Source organism: Notothenia rossii (assembly GCF_949606895.1).
Source record: "Notothenia rossii genome assembly, chromosome: 3".
In the NCBI taxonomy this organism is placed as follows: domain Eukaryota; kingdom Metazoa; phylum Chordata; class Actinopteri; order Perciformes; family Nototheniidae; genus Notothenia; species Notothenia rossii.
In genome coordinates, this window is record NC_136901.1 from 80,291,113 (window position 1) to 80,311,358 (window position 20,246).

Consider the following 20,246-nt stretch of genomic DNA (forward strand, 5'->3'; position numbering starts at 1 on the left):
ACCCTGACCTTCTTATAGGTCTCTATAAGCTGCCCATGCTCACTAACTGTTGAGTACGACTTTCGCCCAGATAACATTTAATTGGTGAAATATGTGTAATGCTGTCAAGAGTTCAAGATGTTTCATTAAATATATTCTACATTTTACAAGAAGGAAAAAATGAGGAGTTTTGACACAGAAACACTCAAATATGCATGTTAGGAGATGAATGAACATCAGAATTAGATCCTGGGGAATGTATTTTTTATTTCACTGTGTCTTTAAACTAGGTTAACATCGAGCTGACTGGCAGCGTACAGTCGTTTGCGTCTTTGTTACTGCTCAATAATTCAAGTTTTATACATTAGTTATTGTTTCTCAAAAATCAACCCTTAAACTAGTATCGAACCATATAGCCGACATGTGGTATAAAAAAATCGAGTTTATTTAAAGCACAGGTCTTGGCTTTCTTCAAATGAAAAATGATTTCAAGAAAGATACTACACATGCATAATAAGCACGCTAAGCAGGTTGAGCAGGTTAACAGATGAGTGCGTTCCAGTCTCCATGACATCAAATAAATCCAGTAAACACAGGCAGCATCTTTGACCTTTTAACCAATCAGGAAACAGGGCTGACTGGAGTCATAATTGGCCCTAATTAGGATAAAGAGCTGCTTAACTTTAGCAAATGAAGTGTAATGAAATGATAATTACTCAAGACCATTTCTGATAGTAGGAATGGCTCCAACCTTACATTGTTACATATTAAAGTGCTTCCTCTTCAGAGCTGCATTTAGAGGTAAACAGAACACTGATCTGCACTCTATGAATTGCTCATGTCACGTCAAAAATGCCAAAACATTTCAAGTCTCAAATGATGGAGGGCTTATTTGTGTTGTGTTATCATAAATTGACGAAAAAATAAGCCAAAACCTGCCATGATGATTTCAATATCAACTTATTGTAAGAAGGATAGACTAGTTGTACTTTTTTCTTTTAAAGAGACCTGTTTACATGTTTACTGTTAACATGCTTGTTCACCAAAAAAGGCACCAACATTTTAGACACAATGACACCAGACTAAACAGCAGGGTTTACCCCGCCATTATAAGACTGTGATAAAAGACTTGGCATTGCGAAGACATTGCACATTTTTGTTTACAGAGCCTGAGAGTTATTATATGTATTGTGTTAGTTGTTTGTTTTATTATTAATGTTTTTAATTAGGGTATTTTATATGTTTACCCCATTCTACTGACTGAATATTCGTGGGTTGCTATTGAAAAGGGTTAACTCACATTATGTTGATACTATTTCACTGGTGGTGTATTGCTATATGAAATGGTTTACTCACATTATTATTATGTTGTTATCTCACTTTATCAGTGCCATGAAATGGGCTTTAAATGAAAATGATATCATTTACTGCAATCATTTCTGGGATAATCAATTGTCCAACAGTATTAGTTATGTCTGCGGGCCTAGTTTTACTTCCTGTACACTCTCCTGTGTGAGGTATGAGCTAGACAGCTGTGTCACTAAACCCTGAGATTACTTTTCTTCCAGAATGATCTTAACTTGTTCGAGAGTGATCTGGGCCTTTCTCGTCGGCCATTCTCAGCCTCTCCTGCTCCTTCCTGAAGGGATTGCCCACCAATCGCAAGGGTAGCCAAGAGATTAGCTCCTCAGATTAAAGTGTCCGCCTCCAAACCCTGCCTAATCCCACCATCTGTCAGAGAGCAGCTAACCGGCCAAGACTCTCTCCACAAGGCTAATTAGCAAACCAGGAGAAGACAGATCGAGAGAGGAAGAAAAATAAATCTCCAAAACACACTTTTCTGTCTGGTAGTGCTCGAGGCAGTGACAATGGAGGACACATTCCTGCTGAACCATCCAGGAGTCAAAAAGAAGATTCTGGCAGGAGGCTCAGGACCGCTGCCACACCTTCCAGTTGGGACAAAGGTAGCAAGCCACAGTTAATCCCATAACCTAAATGATACTAGAGTCAAACTCAGTGTGACAGGATATGAGCCTTGTGTAATTGCCATTGTGATGCCATGTATATTCCAACAGGAGAAAGTTTATATTTGTATCCATGTGTTGCATTGCCCACTTCCATTAGATTCAGTTGAATTATTCATCAGATGTGGGAATTTATTTTGTATCTGGCTACAACACAGAACAAACATTTGGTCAACCAAATTGCAACATGTTTTCTGGCACATTGTCTGTGTTTCTGTTCATCCACTGATCCGCCGGTTGCCGACTTTTTTCCTTTTTTCTAGTCAAATCCAGCCATATGGCACCAGGCCTGGACTCTGTGACAAAGATTTTCCATGACAATGCCAGCATGAATTTACCTGTGTGTCTGTGTGTGCCTGTTTGTGGGCCTGTTTGTGTGTCTGTGTGTGTGTGTGTGTGTGTGTGTGTGTGTGTGTGTGTGTGTGTGTGTGTGTGTGTGTGTGTGTGTGTGTGTGTGTGTGTGTGCTACCTCCCCGGTGAGGTGATTCCCGGTTGTTCTCACAAATATCTTGCCATTATACACAATCTGTCAAGCTATAAATAGAAGGTTACATGGAGCCAGCATAATTTTATAGTCAGCGAGATGGTTGAGGCTTTGCAAGTCTTCCACATGCACACAAACAGATGGAACACATAATGAAAAGCAGCATGTGTGTGTTACATAAGGAGTGATTTCATTTGATATGACAGCATTTAATTAAATTCAAGTAAAAAACTAACTTCAACCTCTAAAAAAAATACAATCACTGTCAAAGGCCAACCATTGTCAAATGTCAATTGAAATGTCCATCTTTTGTATTCTGTTTCGTATCAATGTCAGATTTTCAAAACAAGGTCAAAAAGGAGAAAATAACAGAGACAAACATGGATACTTACAATCCCAGAGAAGATGTTTCCATTGTAAAACTTGATTAAGAATACAAAGTAAATATGTGGGATGTCTTTACATTGTTTTTTTATTCTTTATGCAACATCAGGCTTAACTTAAACGTTTCTTTCCTAACTTTACAAACTTCAATATAACACATAAATACATTTAATGAATGCTATTTTTATTACGCGACACCCAATACATGATCCAGCTATTCAGAGTCATTATCAGATCAATATCTGATAATATCAGTGCAACTTTGTAAACCTAGAGGTATATTTCCTTGACAAAAGTTTCATTGAATGATTTCCACTCTATAACTCTTACTGTCTCCTGATCCCTCCCTCCCCCCCACCCCCAGCTGGTTTTCCATTTCCAGACGCTGCTGGACGACTTTGAGCGAACAGTCATTGATGACAGTCGACTGGCAGGCCGGCCGGCTGAGATATTTGCCGGAAAGATGTTCAAGATGGAAGTCTGGGAGACCCTGCTGGGGTCCATGAGGATCGGAGAGGTGGCTGAGTTCTGGTGTGATGCTGTTGTAAGTTGAATTACAGACCTTACAACCCCCGACCCACACACTCACACACACGCGCACACACATACACACACACGCGCACACACATATACACACACACACACACACACACACACACACACACACACACACACACACACACACACACACACACACACACACACACATAGAAATAAACCCTCTAAAATAGGTCCTAATGATTGTTCATGAGCGAGGGAGGGTAGCTTTTGCTCTTCATTATGATTCACATTAAACAACCTTCTGAAGCCTCCTACATGATCAGTATTACAAACACAATCTTTGCACATTTTTGTGATTTTCATCTAGAGAAAAATGTAATTTGCAATTTAAATTGTGGCAATTTCTTATGTGTTCTGATTGGTGCTGACTGGCAGCACCAAGGGGTTGGCATGATTAAGTGCTTCTATTTCTTGTTGCAGACTTGTTGTTTATATAGTTTTTTGATGAGTTAATTTTGTAGCACACAGGCTTGTATCCCATCGTGTCCAAGGGAATGAGGCTCGTTGCTCAAGGGAAAGACCCCCTGGAGGGCCAGAGACACATGTGTGGCATGGGAAACATGTTCAACTATCACTCAACGGGTTTCCCCGAGCTGGACGAGCTGATGAGAACTCCTCAGCCTCTCATATTCATCATGGAGCTGTTGCAGGTAGGCACCGCTTGCAGAATACTCTATGACACACTGGATAGTGAAATAAGATGACAGTGTAGATTAATGAGCTGTCTCTTTCAGCTTTTCTCTGAATTTGGCACTTGTAAACCTAAGCAAACAGTAAAAAAAAGACAACACTTACTTCATCTCTCTTCTACTCTCTCCCAGAAACAATTTTTTTTACTTCTCTGAGAAATTAAAGTCCCTCTCGGATGAGGGAAATATATGTTATGCAACATATATTATATATTATTTAAATTAACCAGGGGGTTCAGAAGCAGTAGTTAAGTAAAATTATGACTATAGTTTCACAATACCTTTCCACGCACAAGTCAACAGGTCTTCAGAGGTGGAAGAAATCCTTTACTTAAAGGAGGCCTATCATGCTATATTTGAATAATATTGTAGGGCCATACCTATATAAGGTATATTTATACGTTTTCTTTTTCAAAATACCAAACAGATCATGCATTTTAGCCATGCCTCATTTTGCTCTATTTTGCTCTCCTCCACCCTGTCTTTGCATGCTGCAGCTGACCACGCCCCCCTGCAAAGGAGGGGGCCGAGTTACGAGCGTAACGTTATCATGGGTCCTTCTCAAGTCGATTATTTTCATTTCCTCGCTCCTCGGTCCTCTGTATCACCGGAAGTCTATTTGTCTGCGCCATCTTGAGTACCGTCTCATGGCGCTTATTTCTGCCGGAGGACCGACGATCGAGGAGCGATAATGGAGGAGCGATAACCGAGGAATCACCAGACCACCCTCCGATGAAATCTACAGATACTGGCCGCACCCCCTTACTGTGTATCGCTCACTAATTGGACGATGCAGGGCATGCACTGATCTGATGCTCCTTGACATGAGAGCAGTTTCCCAGCGGAGTGAAGAAAAAACATGAAACTCACGAGAGTCACTCCTCAGTCTATACTGTTTTTGTTTAAATGTATGTATCATTTAGTTACAAATATGTGATATATCTGAACAACAAAGTGGTCAAAAAATGTTTTATTCATTTATTGGAAACATTTTCATGATCGCTTTTTTCGTTTATACATTTTAAGAATGGCGTTTATCTTTTTTGAGAATGAGTTCTTATTTTATTTAATGTATTCGCGTCTACAACAGATGATACAAATGTATGTGTCAGTAAATGTGTACTAACAGAGGCGGAGGTGTTTGTGAAAATAACGGGGACAGAGCTGCTGTCAGACGAACAGCTGTGCGGCGTCATCACAAACGGACGTCGCTTCACGTGACGCTCGGGAGGAAAGGACGTCCCATTGCTCTTAAAACTAATTTCCCTGCTTCTCGTTGTTTCCTTGCGTCTCTCAATGCTTCATTGGTGGGAGGGACTAAACGCAGGGAAACTACGCAAGTGAGGGACGCAAGGATTCCATTTAATCGACTTGAGAAGGACCCCATGCTGTTACCATCCTGTTACCATGCCACGGCAACCTCTCATTCCCCTGATTGGTGGAGAGTTGGCCATATAGGCGGAGCTCCTCGTCACTGACGTCACACTATTTTCAAATCTGGATCAGTCTTTATCAGATCTGTTCCATCCCCGTTTTTAGAGATTTTGGGTATGGAGGGAAATAGAGAGGGTTGTGTTTTCGGACACTTGGTGGGTTCCCTGACACACCGGGGACACATATTCATGTATAAAAGACGTACAAAAGTGCATTTTGCATGATAGGTCCCCTTTAAGTATTAGCAACAACAGAATTTGAAAATATTTTGTTACAAGTAAAAGTCCATTTAAGTGTGCTTTAATGAAAAAATACAATACATCCATCAGAAATTTGCCCAAATTCAATCTGAGCCGATAATCAGTCAAATACAAATATTATGCAGGGCCTAAATATTTGAATACATCAGGTTTTTATCAATTGTTTTGTATGTCAAATCACACTAACAATAACTATAGCTGTCAAATAAAGTTCATTTTTGTCATTTGTGTCTGAAATGCAGTGGAATATAGGTATAAAGTAAGCTATTCTTCGTACCTATTTAACATTCACTTGCGCTTCCATCAGAGGAGCCTTTATCCTGTTGTAATCTTTGTTCTGTGTTGCCCCTGCGGCTTCCAGGTGGGAGACCCCATGTCCTACGAAAGGGAGTCGTGGATGATGGAAAAAGATGAGAAGCTGCAGATGGTCCCAATTCTCCACATGCAGGGCAATGCTATGGTCAAACAGAGAAAATACAGAGAGGCTGCCAGCAAGTACAAAGAGGCTGTCCTGCTGCTGAAAACAGTCCAGTCCAGAGTGAGTGAAGGTTTACGGAGGAAATATGACAGCGGGAGCAAAATGAGTGACAGACTTGTTAACATTGAAGTTTCTCTCAGGATTTTAGGTTTTTGGGACATCCAACTCCTACTCTTCTCCAGTGGGAGCTTCCTGTTTTCCTGTTGTTGTTCTGTTTCACTGTGTGCCTGATTACAGTCAGTAGGGTGGGAGGGCTGGCAAAGGAAGGAGGAGGTAGAGCTGTGGAGCGCTGTCACAGATGAGAGGGGTTTGCAAGGATGGAGGAATCCTGGAGGGAGAGTTATGTATGAGATGCTCTGATATGACTGTAAAGGATTCTTTTGCATGTGAGATTTTTGGCAACTTTTGACATATTACCAAGTTAAATGTTGGAGGCTTACAGAAAGTTGGCCTGTGCACAAAGTTGGCCTGTGCCAGTGTCTCTAAAGTCATGTCATATTGTGCCTTGGAGAAAACATTCAAATGTACAGAATTCAAATAAATTATCGAAGTATGTGTAGGAGCTGCCAACGAAAACAACATCACTGAACATGTTCTTTTTATTTCCTTCGTCTGTGTAGGAGATGCCGGGTGATATAGACTACATCAATTTGGGTCGAATGATCATCCCGCTGGAGTTAAACTACTGCCAGTGCATGTTGGAGCTGGAGGAGTATTATGATGTTATAGAGCACACTACCGAACTGCTGGAGAAACACAAAGGTACACCGCTGAATTATATTCATTTTCGATTACTAATTATTCCACTAAAACATATTATTTATTTACTCTATCCAGGGAGAGAGGACATATATTTATGTTGTTGTATTAAAGGTCATCTTGGTTTCTAGTGTAACCTGGCTTCACATTAACAAAGCTGCATCCATTTTGGAAACATGCTTACAGTAGTTGGGAGATATAGCTTAGAATAAAGACTTGAGGAAGAGGGAAACATCCGAATGTAATAATTCAGGCAGGGTCATTGCTTGATTAAAGAAAAAAGAGAATAATGCTAAGGTCTCTCCTCAAAGTTCAAATTGCAAAAAGAAATTGTAACATTAGGCTCAGCAGCTGTGGAGATATTAATGTCTGAAGAATGAAATAGGAAAACTGTATTACATGCTAATTTGAGAGCATAGGTTTAACATAGTAGGCTTCTAGCTCTGGGTGGGTGATTTAACCAACATGGCTGGGAACTGAAAGTTCTTGTGTTGTTAATGTGACATATTACAGGGATACTAAGCTGGGGAACATTTGACTGTTTTCACACAGGAAGGCCTAAACTCACATTCAGATTACCAGCACCATTAAACCAATTAATCACCACTCTGTACATTAGTAAATTGCCAGGGTTTGGTAAGCTCATTTTAGAATGAAGAAATATGCAAGTGGTGTAACCTGTTGTTTTTTAAATAAACAAGATAAACCTGTTCATTTGTAAACTTTCAATATGCTTGTCCTCCTAGTTGAAATCAGTCTTTATGCTTAAGTTAAAAAAATTCTGTTTTTAAATACCACTTGCCTAGCATATTCACTGAAAGCAAGCACTGTCCTGTAAAACACCATCTGTTCATATTTATTTAGGGTTTTTATAGTACAGAAGCACAACATGTTAATTTGTTAGCATTGGAAGTGCCTGTCAACACAGAGTTTTTCACTCTTTCGACAGACAGATTATTCTTTCCCTCTGCGTGCCGTCCCTGTGCTAAAATAAGATGAACAACTGTTGTTGGGAGTTGTAAGAATATTATTTTCAAGCTTTAAGCAAAAAGCCAATAAGACTATTCTTCCATATTATTCCAAAATGTCAAACTGTTCTTTGTAATCATGCACATGAAAAGCTGCTCAGTGATGAGTAAAATGAGGGCCTGTACAGACTTCCACCCTTGGATATGACCACTCAGAGAAACAATAATTTCAGAATGTTGTATAAAGCTGACAGGTCAGGGTCTCATGTGCTGTGCTGGTTTTATTGCACTGGCTGCTTTATGTTGCGGCTGTGTGTTGAGTGTGTAGGAGGGCTCAGGTTGACATTAGGGGTTTTACAGTTGGCGCAGCCCTGGGCATTGTACTGTCATACTCATGGCTACTCATATAATCCTGGAGGAGCTCACATTCTGGCACAGTCTCCACTTCAAAGCCCTGTGAATTATGGCCCTCACCCATAGACAGGCTCCACCGAGGCTGCCTCTATTTCACTCTGTGTTCTTCATCCTGGTTTCCCAGTTTTATATTTGTTTCTGTGTGTGTGTGTGTGTGTGTGTGTGTGTGTGTGTGTGTGTGTGTGTGTGTGTGTGTGTGTGTGTGTGTGTGTGTGTGTGTGTGTGTGTGTGTGTGTGTGTGTGTGTGTGTGTGTGTGTGTGTGTGTGTGTGTGTGTGTGTGTGGACTGTGCTCGAGCGTGTGTGACAGAACTAAGAAATGTGTAAACCTTGTGAGCAAGTACGAGATTGAAGCAGTTAGGTGGAGATAGTGGGCATGAGCCTCTGAGCTCCTCTGGCCCCGTGCAATGCGAGCCGCCATCACAAAGCAGCAGTCGTTTCATTTGGCTTCTGACAAATCCCAAACCAGCATCACTCAACCTTTCTCTTTACTTCTTTTATCTTTTTTCAGTGTTTGATTTCTAATCCTTTTCTAGTCCTGCCTTTAATCTAATTCAGTACTTTTCACACATTGGTCTTTTTTTCCACATTACTTGCATTCTTCTCCTTGGTGTTTTTTCTCCTGACACAAAAAATCATATTGTCCGTAGCCTATCTCTTCAAGTCAGCCGCTCTACAGCTGTTTCATCCCTTTAGCCCAGTTGTTCTTTAGAAAAGCACCAAATGGTGGCTCTCTGCAGTGTCTCAGCTTTTGCCAGAGGCGACAAAGAAATCTGTTTAAATATTGGCTGAAGATTTAGCACAGAGGAAGAGAAATCTGAGCCATCAGAGGGAAGCTAACCAAGCACATGAGCCTATTCTGCTAAAACAAAGGAAAGACATTGTGTGTTCAATGTGTAATGCAAATAGTAGGCCTATGATTTTTGGAAAATATGCTCATTCTTCTGGTGGAGAAGATAGATATCCCTCTCATTTAGGTCGTTAACATATGAAGCTGCCGTGAGTTAGCTTAGCCTAGCGCAAAAACAAGGATACAGCTAACCTGGCCCTTATTACATTATATTTCATTTAGCTGATGCTTTTATTCAAAGCTACTTACAATAAGTTCATTCAACCATGAAGAAACAAACTCCAAAGCAAGAATCCTGCAGGTGCATTTCTTATCTATAAACCCAACCAGATTAAGTGCTACTGTAATAGCTCCACTTAAAGCCAAATCCTTTTTTAAGTGCTACACGTGTACAGCGATTTTTGTTGTTGTTGTCCCGTCTAAATATGACTATTTCTGCCTACCAGCACCCCTACAGCTCACTAAATAACACCGGTAAAATATTTGTAGTTTAATTGACATTGAAATGTTGTTTTGCATACTTTCAAAAAAGAATGTAACGTCCGAGGTGTTAAGGCTTCAATGATACTTCTGTGTAACAAAAACTCAGGGACTTAGTACTTTTTGGAGCGTCCCAGAGAGCGCCTCCGTTTATTATAGACCAGACACACCACGTACTCCTTCACCACACCAGGACAGACTGCGCATGCTCACAACACATGACCTCTCAACCCAATGCTTACATGCGTCCCCCCTTACTGAAAGGAATGTCCCCATTTCCACACACATGGTGAGAACACAACAAAACATAAAAAAATAAAATAATAATAATAATAATAATAATACACATCCACAGCCCAAATAAAACTTGGTATAACATAACCTATTCCCCTGTCCTGCACACTTGAAACATGAAACAAAAAAACACAATTATGCAGCATAGAATACACAGGAGAAAAGAAGCACACAAACATGTAAACACCAGTCACTCAGCCCAAGTCCATAAAGCGGACAGGAGGCCGCGCTAACCTCCCAGCCCGGGACACCGTCGGTGCGGCTTGTTTGAGCTCAGGGGAATCACCAGCTCCAGAACTCGGCCCAAGATCACTGTCACTTTCCCCATCGGAAAACCTCAAGCGTCCAGAGCTCTGTGGGGAGACTGCATCTTGCAACGGAAGAGGCTGAGCAAAGTTTAAGAGAGACCTTGATGGTCCCTCAAAGGGAAAGGCTACCGGCAGGTTGTATCGCCTTAACCTGTCATAATGGACAGTTTGGAGAGAGGTTTCATCCCCAAACGGGCTACTTAGTTGGTATGTGACCCCCACTTCATCACCCCTATCCATTCGCCTCTGCACCAGATAAGGCCCCTTCCAGTGGGGAGCCAGCTTACGGCGGCTCTCAGTGGGATCATTTAACCACACCAAATCCCCGACTTCATATAGGACGTGCCTCACTCTGGAGTCACAGTACGACTTCTGTTTGCTGCTTAAAGCAAAATTGTTATCCCTTGTCTGATCAAACGCCGCGTCCAAGCGTCTGAGAAGGGAACCAGCAAAGTCTTCCCGGGGACCCTGCACCAGATCATCCCGCTTTGAACCCAGTAAAACATCCACAGGAGTCCTGGCCTCTCTGCCATGCGTGAGAAAATACGGCGTGAAGCCTGTGCTGGAATGTACACTGGTATTGTACGCAAACGCGACCTGTGACAGAAAAGAGTCCCACTCCCCCTCACATGATAGAAGAGATTTCGCCAACTGATTGATAAGTGTCCTATTAAACCTCTCTACCATGCCATCAGACTTCGGATTGTAAGGCGTGGTGTGCATCTTCTTCACACCTAACATGCCGCACAAATGCATCACAACATCTGATTCGAACTGTCTGCCCATATCAGTGTGCACAGTTTCCATTACCCCATGCTCCAAGATGTAGTTCTGGAAGAGACACTCCGCGACCGTGGGGGCTTTTTGATCGGGGATGGTATACAGATTTACACATTTTGTGAAATAGTCCTCAACAACCAACACATACCGGTTGCCTTTTGATGTGACCGGCCACTCCAGTATGTCAGCCGCCACACGCTGGAAAGTTCTAACTGCATGCGAAGTTGTCATGTACCTCATTCACACCAACAGTGTTTCAGGGCCGGTTCGGAGCTGGAGCTTGAAAAGCACCGGGTTTTCCTCTTCACACCGCAGCGGAGCAGCCTCTTAGCTCCGGAATCCGGTTCGTTTCAAGCACCAAAAAATTGTCCGGCCAGAGCAAAAGCACCACATACGTCACGCTTACGTCGAGGCGGGGGCAGGGGCAGATCAACTCCTGAACAACAACAAAAAGCCCGCATTTTATCCAGTTTGTACACAACGATGGAGCAACTTAACAAGCAGTAGTGGTCCACTGAAGAGACCAGCTACCTACTGGGAATTTGATCTTCCGAAGAGGTACAGAGGAAGCTGGAGCACAATCGGCCATTGTTGTTGTTGTCGGTGTCAGCTGTGAGGGGTTTCCGCGCGCTTTGGCTTTATAAAGCAGGCACGCAAACGGTTACGTCATGACGCAAACGATGATGCAATGACGCAGCACCAGTCGGACTCTGGGCAGTGTGAAAAGAGCCGGAGCTAAACCAAAGAACCGGTTCTGAACCTGAAAAGCCCTAGCACGGAGCTTGAACCGGAGTTGCGTTGGTGTGAATGAGGTAATGGGGGCATGGTGTTTAGGCACCGGGAACTTCCTTCTCTGACAGGCATAACATTGGTCACACCATGATCGAATGTCACTGTGCATGGAGGGCCAATAGCACACACTTCTTGCGCGTGCCTAAACGCGTTCATACGCCAGGTGAGCAGTCAGTGGAGCACCATGCAAGTGTCCCAGGACCTCTGGAACTAAGACAGCAGGAACAACAACCTGAGTAGACTACCCTGCCTCAGACAGCCAAACAACTCTACATAAAAGTCCCTCCACAAAAGTCAGCCGGGGAAACTCATGCGAAAGTCTCTTCACACCCCGACTAGCACCTTTTAACCTCCATATAGGGGGCCGTTGGCCATGCTCCAGCCAGGCCAAAACTTGTCCGATGTCTGCATACTTTTGCTGGAGCTCCCTAATACCGGAGCCATCATGTGACAGAGTGAAGATTAGGGTCTGGTCCACTGAAGACCCTGAGTCAGGAGAAGGAGGACCTGAAATCGGTCCCTGGGCTTGGGCCGTGGCAGGAGTCCCCACAGCACACACATCACTAGGACCACTGTCCCCAGCGCCAGGGAGAATTGTACTCAAGGGAGCGGATGTGGCAGCGAGACTGCCTGAATTCTCCAAAGCTTCAGGGGTGTCAGGCCTGCGTGAAAGGGCATCTGCATTTGTGTGTTTGGCCCCACTCTTGTGCACAATCACCCAGTTGTATGGGTCCAGCTCCAGAGCCCAACGGCTACGTTGCCCCGTCCTGTCATTGTCAACCTGAAGTCGTCACAGACCCAACAAAGGTCGGTGATCTGTAATAATTGTGAAGGGGAGAAGACCCAAGTAATGCCTGAAATTACGCACTGCCCACACTATCGCCCACAGCTCCCTGTCGTAGATAGACCAACGCCGTTCAGCTGCTGTGAGGGAGCGACTAGCGTAGGCCACCACTCTCTCCAGGCCATCCACTTCTTGTGACAGCACAGCCCCCACAGCAATCTGCGAAGCATCTGTACACAGCACGAAACTCTTGGTGAAGTCCGGGTGACACATGATAGGTTCGGCACAAAGACCATCCCGCAAAAACTCAAATGCCTCCTTGCAATCCGCCGTCCACTGAAAAGGGATATCCTTTCCCGTCAGATGGTTGAGGGGGACAGCACGCTGGGCAAAACTCCACACAAACCTCCTATAATAAGAGCAGAGACCCAGAAAAGCACGCACCTCTGTAGCGGACCGTGGAACTGGCCAAGTCTTCACCTTATCTGTGTTACGGGGGTCAGGACGAAGCCCCCCGGCGGAGATGACGTGACCAAGGAATACCACGTGATCACGGGCAAGATGGCACTTCCTGGCATTCAACCTAAGCCCAGCTGCCCCAATCCGAATGAAGACCTCCTCCAGAGCAGACATGTGGGCCTCAAACGAACTACTGTAAATCAGTATATCGTCAAGATACACCATGCAGATGTGCCATGGCAGCCCCCTTAATGCCAGCTCCATAACCCTCTGGAAGGTAGCGGGTGCATTGGTTAGACCCATAGGCATGGATTTGAACTGGTATAGACCCTGGCCAGTGGTGAATGCTGTCTTTTCGCGACTGTCATCTGTGGAAGCCGTAAGTAGGCTACTGTAAAAAGCACGACCAATCATTTTAGCCGGCCTGGCTAAAATAACTGGATGGCCTACCTGCCTGTCAGCCTTCCATCTGTGCACAAACTTATCTCGTGCCCTCATTGGTCATGTGCACGTTCGTGTGTGTTGGAGGAGGGGCTCTGTAAGGAAGTGGCTGATTTTCTCCGGTTGTGTATTTTCAAATTCCAGCGCACTTGTGCTGGTTTCTCCAAAATTACCTACCCCACCTTTAATGGGATATTCATTCTCATATAAAGCTAACAATATTATTTTGTCTCATTGTAGCACATAAGCTTTAGTGATGAATAAACATGCAGAATGTCCACATTTTTTATTTCTTTGTTGAGCAAACTTGGGGCTCCTGAGACATACACACACCATACTGCCAAATGCAAACAAAATGCCACCTCAGCTTCAGCAGACAGAGCAGGTTTATTATTCAATATCTCAAGGTTAGAACATTAATCACTTTGTGTTCGTGCTTTTCTTTGATTTCTCTGTATTAAATGTTGTTATTCTGTTTCTCAGACTGTGTGAAGGGCTACTACAAGAGAGCCAAGGCCCACGCCGCCGTGTGGAATGAGAAGGAAGCCCGGAGAGACTTCAACATGGTGTCCCAACTGGACGCCACTCTGATCTCTCTAATCCACCGAGAGCTGAAGAACCTGTCAGAGAGCATGAAGGAGAAGTACTGGGAGGAAAGGGAGCAATACTGGAACATGCTGGAGATAAAGGAAGACACAAATGAAGAGGTAGAGGAAGAGGAGGATGAGGAGGAGGAGGAGGCGGAAGGAAAAGGAAAGCAAGAGGACACTAAAGATGAAGTTGGCAAAGAAAAAGGTAAAAAGCTATCTCCATCTCTCCTCTGTGTTGAAGCCAATGCAGAGGCGCTCGGGGGAAATGAGGTTACACCAGCAGAGGGAATGGTTAATGAAGAGGAGACCAGCTCTTCTGAAATCAATCCAAACGGTGCCAATAACAAAGAGGGGAAGGACTGGCAGCAGATGTTACGGCTGATCATGATGCTGCAGAAAGAAGGGAACTTCCTCATGAAAGAAAACCAGTTAAAAGAAGCTTCTCTAAAGTTCAAGGAGGCCATCGAATATGTGGACATCCTCCAGAACACGGTTAGTGTAATTGAATACAGAGTGAAGTTGTGTAAAACCACGCAAACAAGTCATAATTTTTTATTTTCAGGAAAGTGAAATGCCAAATAAAACCTTTAATGACGACAATGAACATCCAGATGGACGTCAGGATTGATGGCGAAAATATTAAACACAGCCTCCAGTCCTTTCAGAGCAATGAATGTGCCGAAAAGTAGTCTGACGAAAGGAGTGTGGCTCGTGAACCATAATCATCTGTCATTGTTTCTTTTCCTTTTTTTACTGAAGAGCAGCTGTGGCATTGTAGGTAGGGATGTGAAGAGCAGAGAAAAGAGCGCTAAATATAACAGCACAGAGATATCACTGTGACAGCGCGCGCCTGTGCTTCTTTCTCTTCCTCGTCTCTGCCACACCTCGCTGTCTAACTCCGTCACGCCTTTTCACAACAAACTCCCTGTTATCATCAACCCACCCTCCTCCATCTTCATTTCTTCTCCTATTCTTACAAGCCTCTACACTTTACCTCGTGTCTGTTTCCTTTTTCTTCATCCTTCCTCCCATATATCTTTATCTTTGTTACCTGTTGTCACGCTTTCAATTTGATCTTTTCAACATTCCCCCTGCCACCTATCAGCAGCTCCAACACCTCCTTCACACTCCCTTGTCCTCTCTGTGTGTTCAGCAGGTGGTGGATCAACAGGGCGAGGACTGGGAGTCGCTGGAAAAAGTGTGTCTTCCGCTGAGTCTTAACCTCAGCCAGTGCCTGCTGGAGCTAAAAGAACACCAGCAAGTGGTGGAGCTCAACAACAAGCTGCTGAAGAAGCACAGAGGTACGACATGTTAGTGTGAAGATAAATGTTGAGGTAGGGGAGGAAAGAATAGATGCGGATAAAGAAATAGGTAGAAGTATATAAACATGCTCAGTTTTTAGTTGTGTTTCCTTACACACCTTTACTTTTGAGTTTATAATATCAATATCGGTTGCTAGAACAAATGCCTGGCCTTCAGCAAAACCAGCTTTCACACTACAACAGTCCTTGATCTTTCTCTTTACCAGGGGAAGTAGAAACCAAACATTCACAACAGCATTTCTGAGTCTCTCTTTCCCTCCCCCGGCACCCACCCATGGACATCACAGTCAAAAATGAATTCATTGTTTTCTTTTTGTTTCTGCTATGACTAAATTATTTATAGTCGAGGCTGATGCGAAATGATTGTTCTTACGCTTTTCCTTTTCCCTTCTATTACTTTTCTCCAATTGTTGCCTTCTACTTTGTCTCCTGTCTCACCACTGGTGTTCAGTGCAGTTACTTCATCCTCCCTTTAGCAGTATTTCTTTAACCTTGTAACTTTGAATTGTACTGCTCTAAAAGTTTTATTCTAGCTGACCATAACCTGTTTCCTCATGTCAGTATTTTATTTATACTCCCACATTGTCTTTTCCCTTAGGTAACTTTAAGGCTGTTTATCAGCGGGCGAGAGCACATTGCGCTTTGTGCAATGACGTGAAGGCTCGGAGGGACTTGGATATGGTGGAGAAATTGGACCCATCGTTCAAACCCTACGTCCGCAAAGAACTGCAGAAGCTGGGTGAGAGTGTACGCCTAATGCAGTGCCGCCAGAATAAGACTTACTGGGATACAACCCAGGAGAAATGGGGGCCCGATGGGAGCAAGACAAAGAGTGCAGCAAGAAAGAAGAATGTCAGATTTGCACAGAAAACCACTGATGAAAAAACCAAAGTAGAGAAGAAGACAGAAGTCAGTAAGATAGAAGACGAGGAACGCTCAGAGAAGCCCGCCCCTGCTGAGACAGAGGGAGTGGATGACGCAGGAACAGGGAAAGATCCAGATGTGAAAGCAGAGCTGAGCAATAAAGGGCGAGAGAGTGGGAGAGCAAGTGAAGATAATGAAAATACTGAGAGTGTCGCAGTTCCTGGGGAGGGCCAGGGTGCACCAGATAATCGAGCGACAGATGAAGATAGCGATCCCGAGCCCACCGGCACAGGAAAAGATAATGTAGTGAGCAACAGATCAGTGGAGGATAAGGTTACAGAGAAGGTCAAATGTCCATCAAGTGGTGAACTGGGCCAAAGAGAAGCAGCCCAAGGGAACAAAGACCCCTGTGATAAGACAGGAAATGATGTCACTCAATCAGAATAGATCAAAGGGGAAGCTGAGGGAGAGAAGAATATATCTAGACTAACAGCAATATGGATGTAGAAAGTGAAACAGCAGGGAAGTTACGTGATGAACAGTCAAGCCTCAAGTCTCAACAGGAAATATTGATTCTGACACATTGAAACCAATTATAAACAGAATGAGAAAAATTAATATCAACAACCTGCATTTGGCCCCATTCTGAGTTAAGTTTCATTATTCAGTTCTCAAAGGGATAACTGCAGCCACATAAAAAAAGCACAGGAAGATGAGGAGTTTGCCAAATACAAATATTTTTATTTCTGTACACAAAGAGTAGAAAGCAGCCAGTAACCCACTCGTTATTACAGTAAAAAGCCTTTCTTCAGAAAACGTTTTTATACAGATTAAAAACTCCAGAGAAAGGACAGCAAGAAGTGTTTGAGTGCTGGACAACAACATAAAATAAAAACCATTAAACAATTAACATTTGAATAATTAATGAGGTATATTAACGGTGATTAAAAAAGAAAAAAAACTCAGATCATCAGTATGATATGAGTGTGTGTGAAATGATGTTAGTGTTGTCAACAGATTAGTTGATTCATTGCCCTGTGATGTGAGAGGTGACACACAAGCTTAGATGCATCATAATAGCAAAAATGGAGGTTGTTAAGCAAAGGCAGGGGAGTTATGATCATTCGCATGTTGGCCGGCTACATGCAGTCTTGACAGAGAAAGCAGTATCCTCTGGGGTGATATGGAGAGCCTTTTTCTTCAATCACACTGCTTTAGTCACACCACAGGGAGCAGGGCATGTTCTGTGTGTTTGGGGAATATAGGCAGCCATGACCAGCATAGAAAGACGTACATGGACCAGACCCCAGAGGATCACACGGTCAAAGAGAAACGACTCTCCTGCAGCTGGATGACAGCGGAAGTTAATTTATGACAGGTCTCCCTTGAAAAAGAGATTGATGACCTCAATGGGACCACCTTGTTGAATAAAGGTTTAATAATAATAGACACTGGTGTCACACAGCAGCTGGGTGACACATGGGGACAAACGGTCATGTAACCACCTTCTGTATTTATTTCTATCCTACTCCTTTATACTGTCTTAAAATAAACACAATGCTGACTTGCAGCCCTATTGGGAGTTCCTCCTCTTCTTTTTTCTCCCACAATGTCACTGTGACATCAGCTTGTGTGCCCACAAACAGATGTATGGGGTTTCATCAATGTGTAATGAGATGTGTGAATACCAATAAATGCATGTCTGTGAATAAACATTGCTTTTTTTTCTTTTATCCATGACCCAAGCTGCCCTTTGTTTCGACCTGTGAGACCTTAACTGAAAACAAATCTTAAGTGTTGCCTGGGATGGATTCAACAGATGATAATGGCTTTTCAGCAGCTGAACAGCAACATGCTTCATTGGAGGTGGGAGTGAAGAAGAGGAGAAGGGCGATCTCTCTAGCTTCTCTTAAGGCTATTAGCATTTGTATTATGAACGGGAAAACATCACCTTTCAAATTCACAAACCTGTGGAACTGCATCCTTGGGGACAGTTCCCTAGCAACAGTATCAAAACTAACAGGCAGCGAGTGCTGAGGATGGTGGTGTCAAAGTGTGAGTGCTGTGTGCCTGGAGGGGGAGCCGTAATGAATGCAGCACATGGGTTTCAAACTCATGTGTGAGGTCAGAAAGTCGCTTTAAGGTCTAAGATGAATTCCTAACTGGGTGTATGTGTATCTCCAGCCAGTATGATTTACTGTGAAACACAGAGCCACAGTTTAGTTGTTTCAGGCGTTCTCTTATCCTGCTCCTGGAGATTTCCACTGTGCCAGGCACATCAAAATGGATCTCTCACACCAGCCCTCGAGCAATAAATGGATTGGGCTTTTTTTTCCACCTTTCCTTTCTTGTTTCTCAGATCTTTATTCCCCCCAGGCACCCCCAGCATGTTGATGTTCACCCATAAAAGTCCTATTATAACTGGTTTCAATGTATGGACGCTCATGCGCTGTGATCCTTCCTTTTCCATGTCCTGTGAGCCCAATTCAACCACCTGCTGTCCCTGAATGTAAAAACTAAATGAAAAAGTCCATATTTACGATGGATCCAGTTTGGTTTTAAGGCATTCAATGACTGTGCTGTGTTTAGAACAGAACCCACCCTATGACCCTCATACGATAAGGACAACTCCATTTCAACCTGGCGTCTCTTTGTGGATCTAAAAAGTAATTAGGTATGCATTAGCGAGGGAAAATGAGGCATGTAGAATCAATAGCTAGTGTTCTATAAAGATATAGACAGAGAGTAGGGATTATCCAGGATGATGTCAGTGTAGAGCCGCGTTATGGTGGTGTGCCCTGCTCCCCCCTGTAGTGTCTGGAATTGGCCAGGTAGACAGAGAGAGAAAGAGAGGCTCGCTGCCTGGATCTACCTCCTTCTCTTTCTCTGCACACTGCAGGAGGACGCTAAGTTCCCAGAGTGGACGCCTGCGTGCTGATATTAGTCAGCAGTCATTTCCTGTACAAAATCAAGTTTCTGCCACAATTCAAATTGTCTCAAAACTGAAGGCTGGTCTAAATCCTGCGGGCCAGAGAGATGAAATGGATCTCCATTTCAAACGTAGGTGTCTGTATCTTTTAGAGAGGAAGCATGGTACATATTATTGATCAAACAGGGAACCGTTTGTGCACAATGAGGGAAGGGTGAATGTTTATGTAGCAGCACATGTGTGTGTGTTTGTGCATCTATGGTGAGTGCAAGTGGTTCTGTATCAGCGTAAAGGGCTCACTTAGGAGAGGCGAGCAATGAGAGCGAAAAGCAGTTGGAGAGGATTAGAGGAACACAGTGTGTGCATACAGAGGCGCTGTGCTAGCGGGCACTTTGGCTGTCTTAAATAAATCATGGATTCAACTGATGATGTGTCTTTCTCACAAAGTAAATAAGCTCGTTGTGGGTGCTGTCAACTCCCTGACAATCTGCACCACGCAGCCACATGAGATACAGTCAGCCCAGCCCTGATCCTGCTTACTCTAGCAATCTCTAACAGCCTCAGTTCAAAAACAAAGAACAACAACCGTGATATCACATTCAAGTAGAAAACAACAAAACCGAAGACACATACATTTTTGACAAAACAAGGGGATACACTTCGTATTCCTTTTTGCATTTTTTTTTTAAAGATCTCCTCATGGGAGGTCCAATTTGTGCTGTGGACATATAAAGCTTCACACCTCTGAACGACTACACAGATACTGGTTAGCACAGTGTCTTGGCTGGGCATGTCCTTTTACTTTAGTGTCTCCCTGACCTGCTGCTAACGTTAGTTTCCTTTGGCTGGTTAACACGGTGTCAGGCTGCACCCCTGAAGTCATGAAGCACAGCCTGGCCAAACGGACATCAGCGTTAGCCT

General features: G+C 43.5%; 1 protein-coding gene across 1 annotated transcript; it reads left to right on the forward strand.

Moving 5' to 3' along the window:
* Positions 1 to 1,847: 1,847 nt before the first annotated feature.
* On the forward strand, positions 1,848 to 19,336 carry LOC307033061 (uncharacterized protein; the record flags this gene model as incomplete). The annotated part of the gene is made up of 8 exons (XM_079671333.1): positions 1,848 to 1,943; positions 3,236 to 3,415; positions 3,894 to 4,082; positions 6,177 to 6,353; positions 6,914 to 7,055; positions 14,104 to 14,699; positions 15,367 to 15,511; positions 16,131 to 19,336. The coding sequence occupies 8 exons, from the start codon at positions 1,848 to 1,850 to the stop codon at positions 16,841 to 16,843; spliced, it is 2,238 nt and encodes a 745-aa protein (XP_079527459.1). The 3' UTR covers positions 16,844 to 19,336.
* Positions 19,337 to 20,246: the final 910 nt, after the last annotated feature.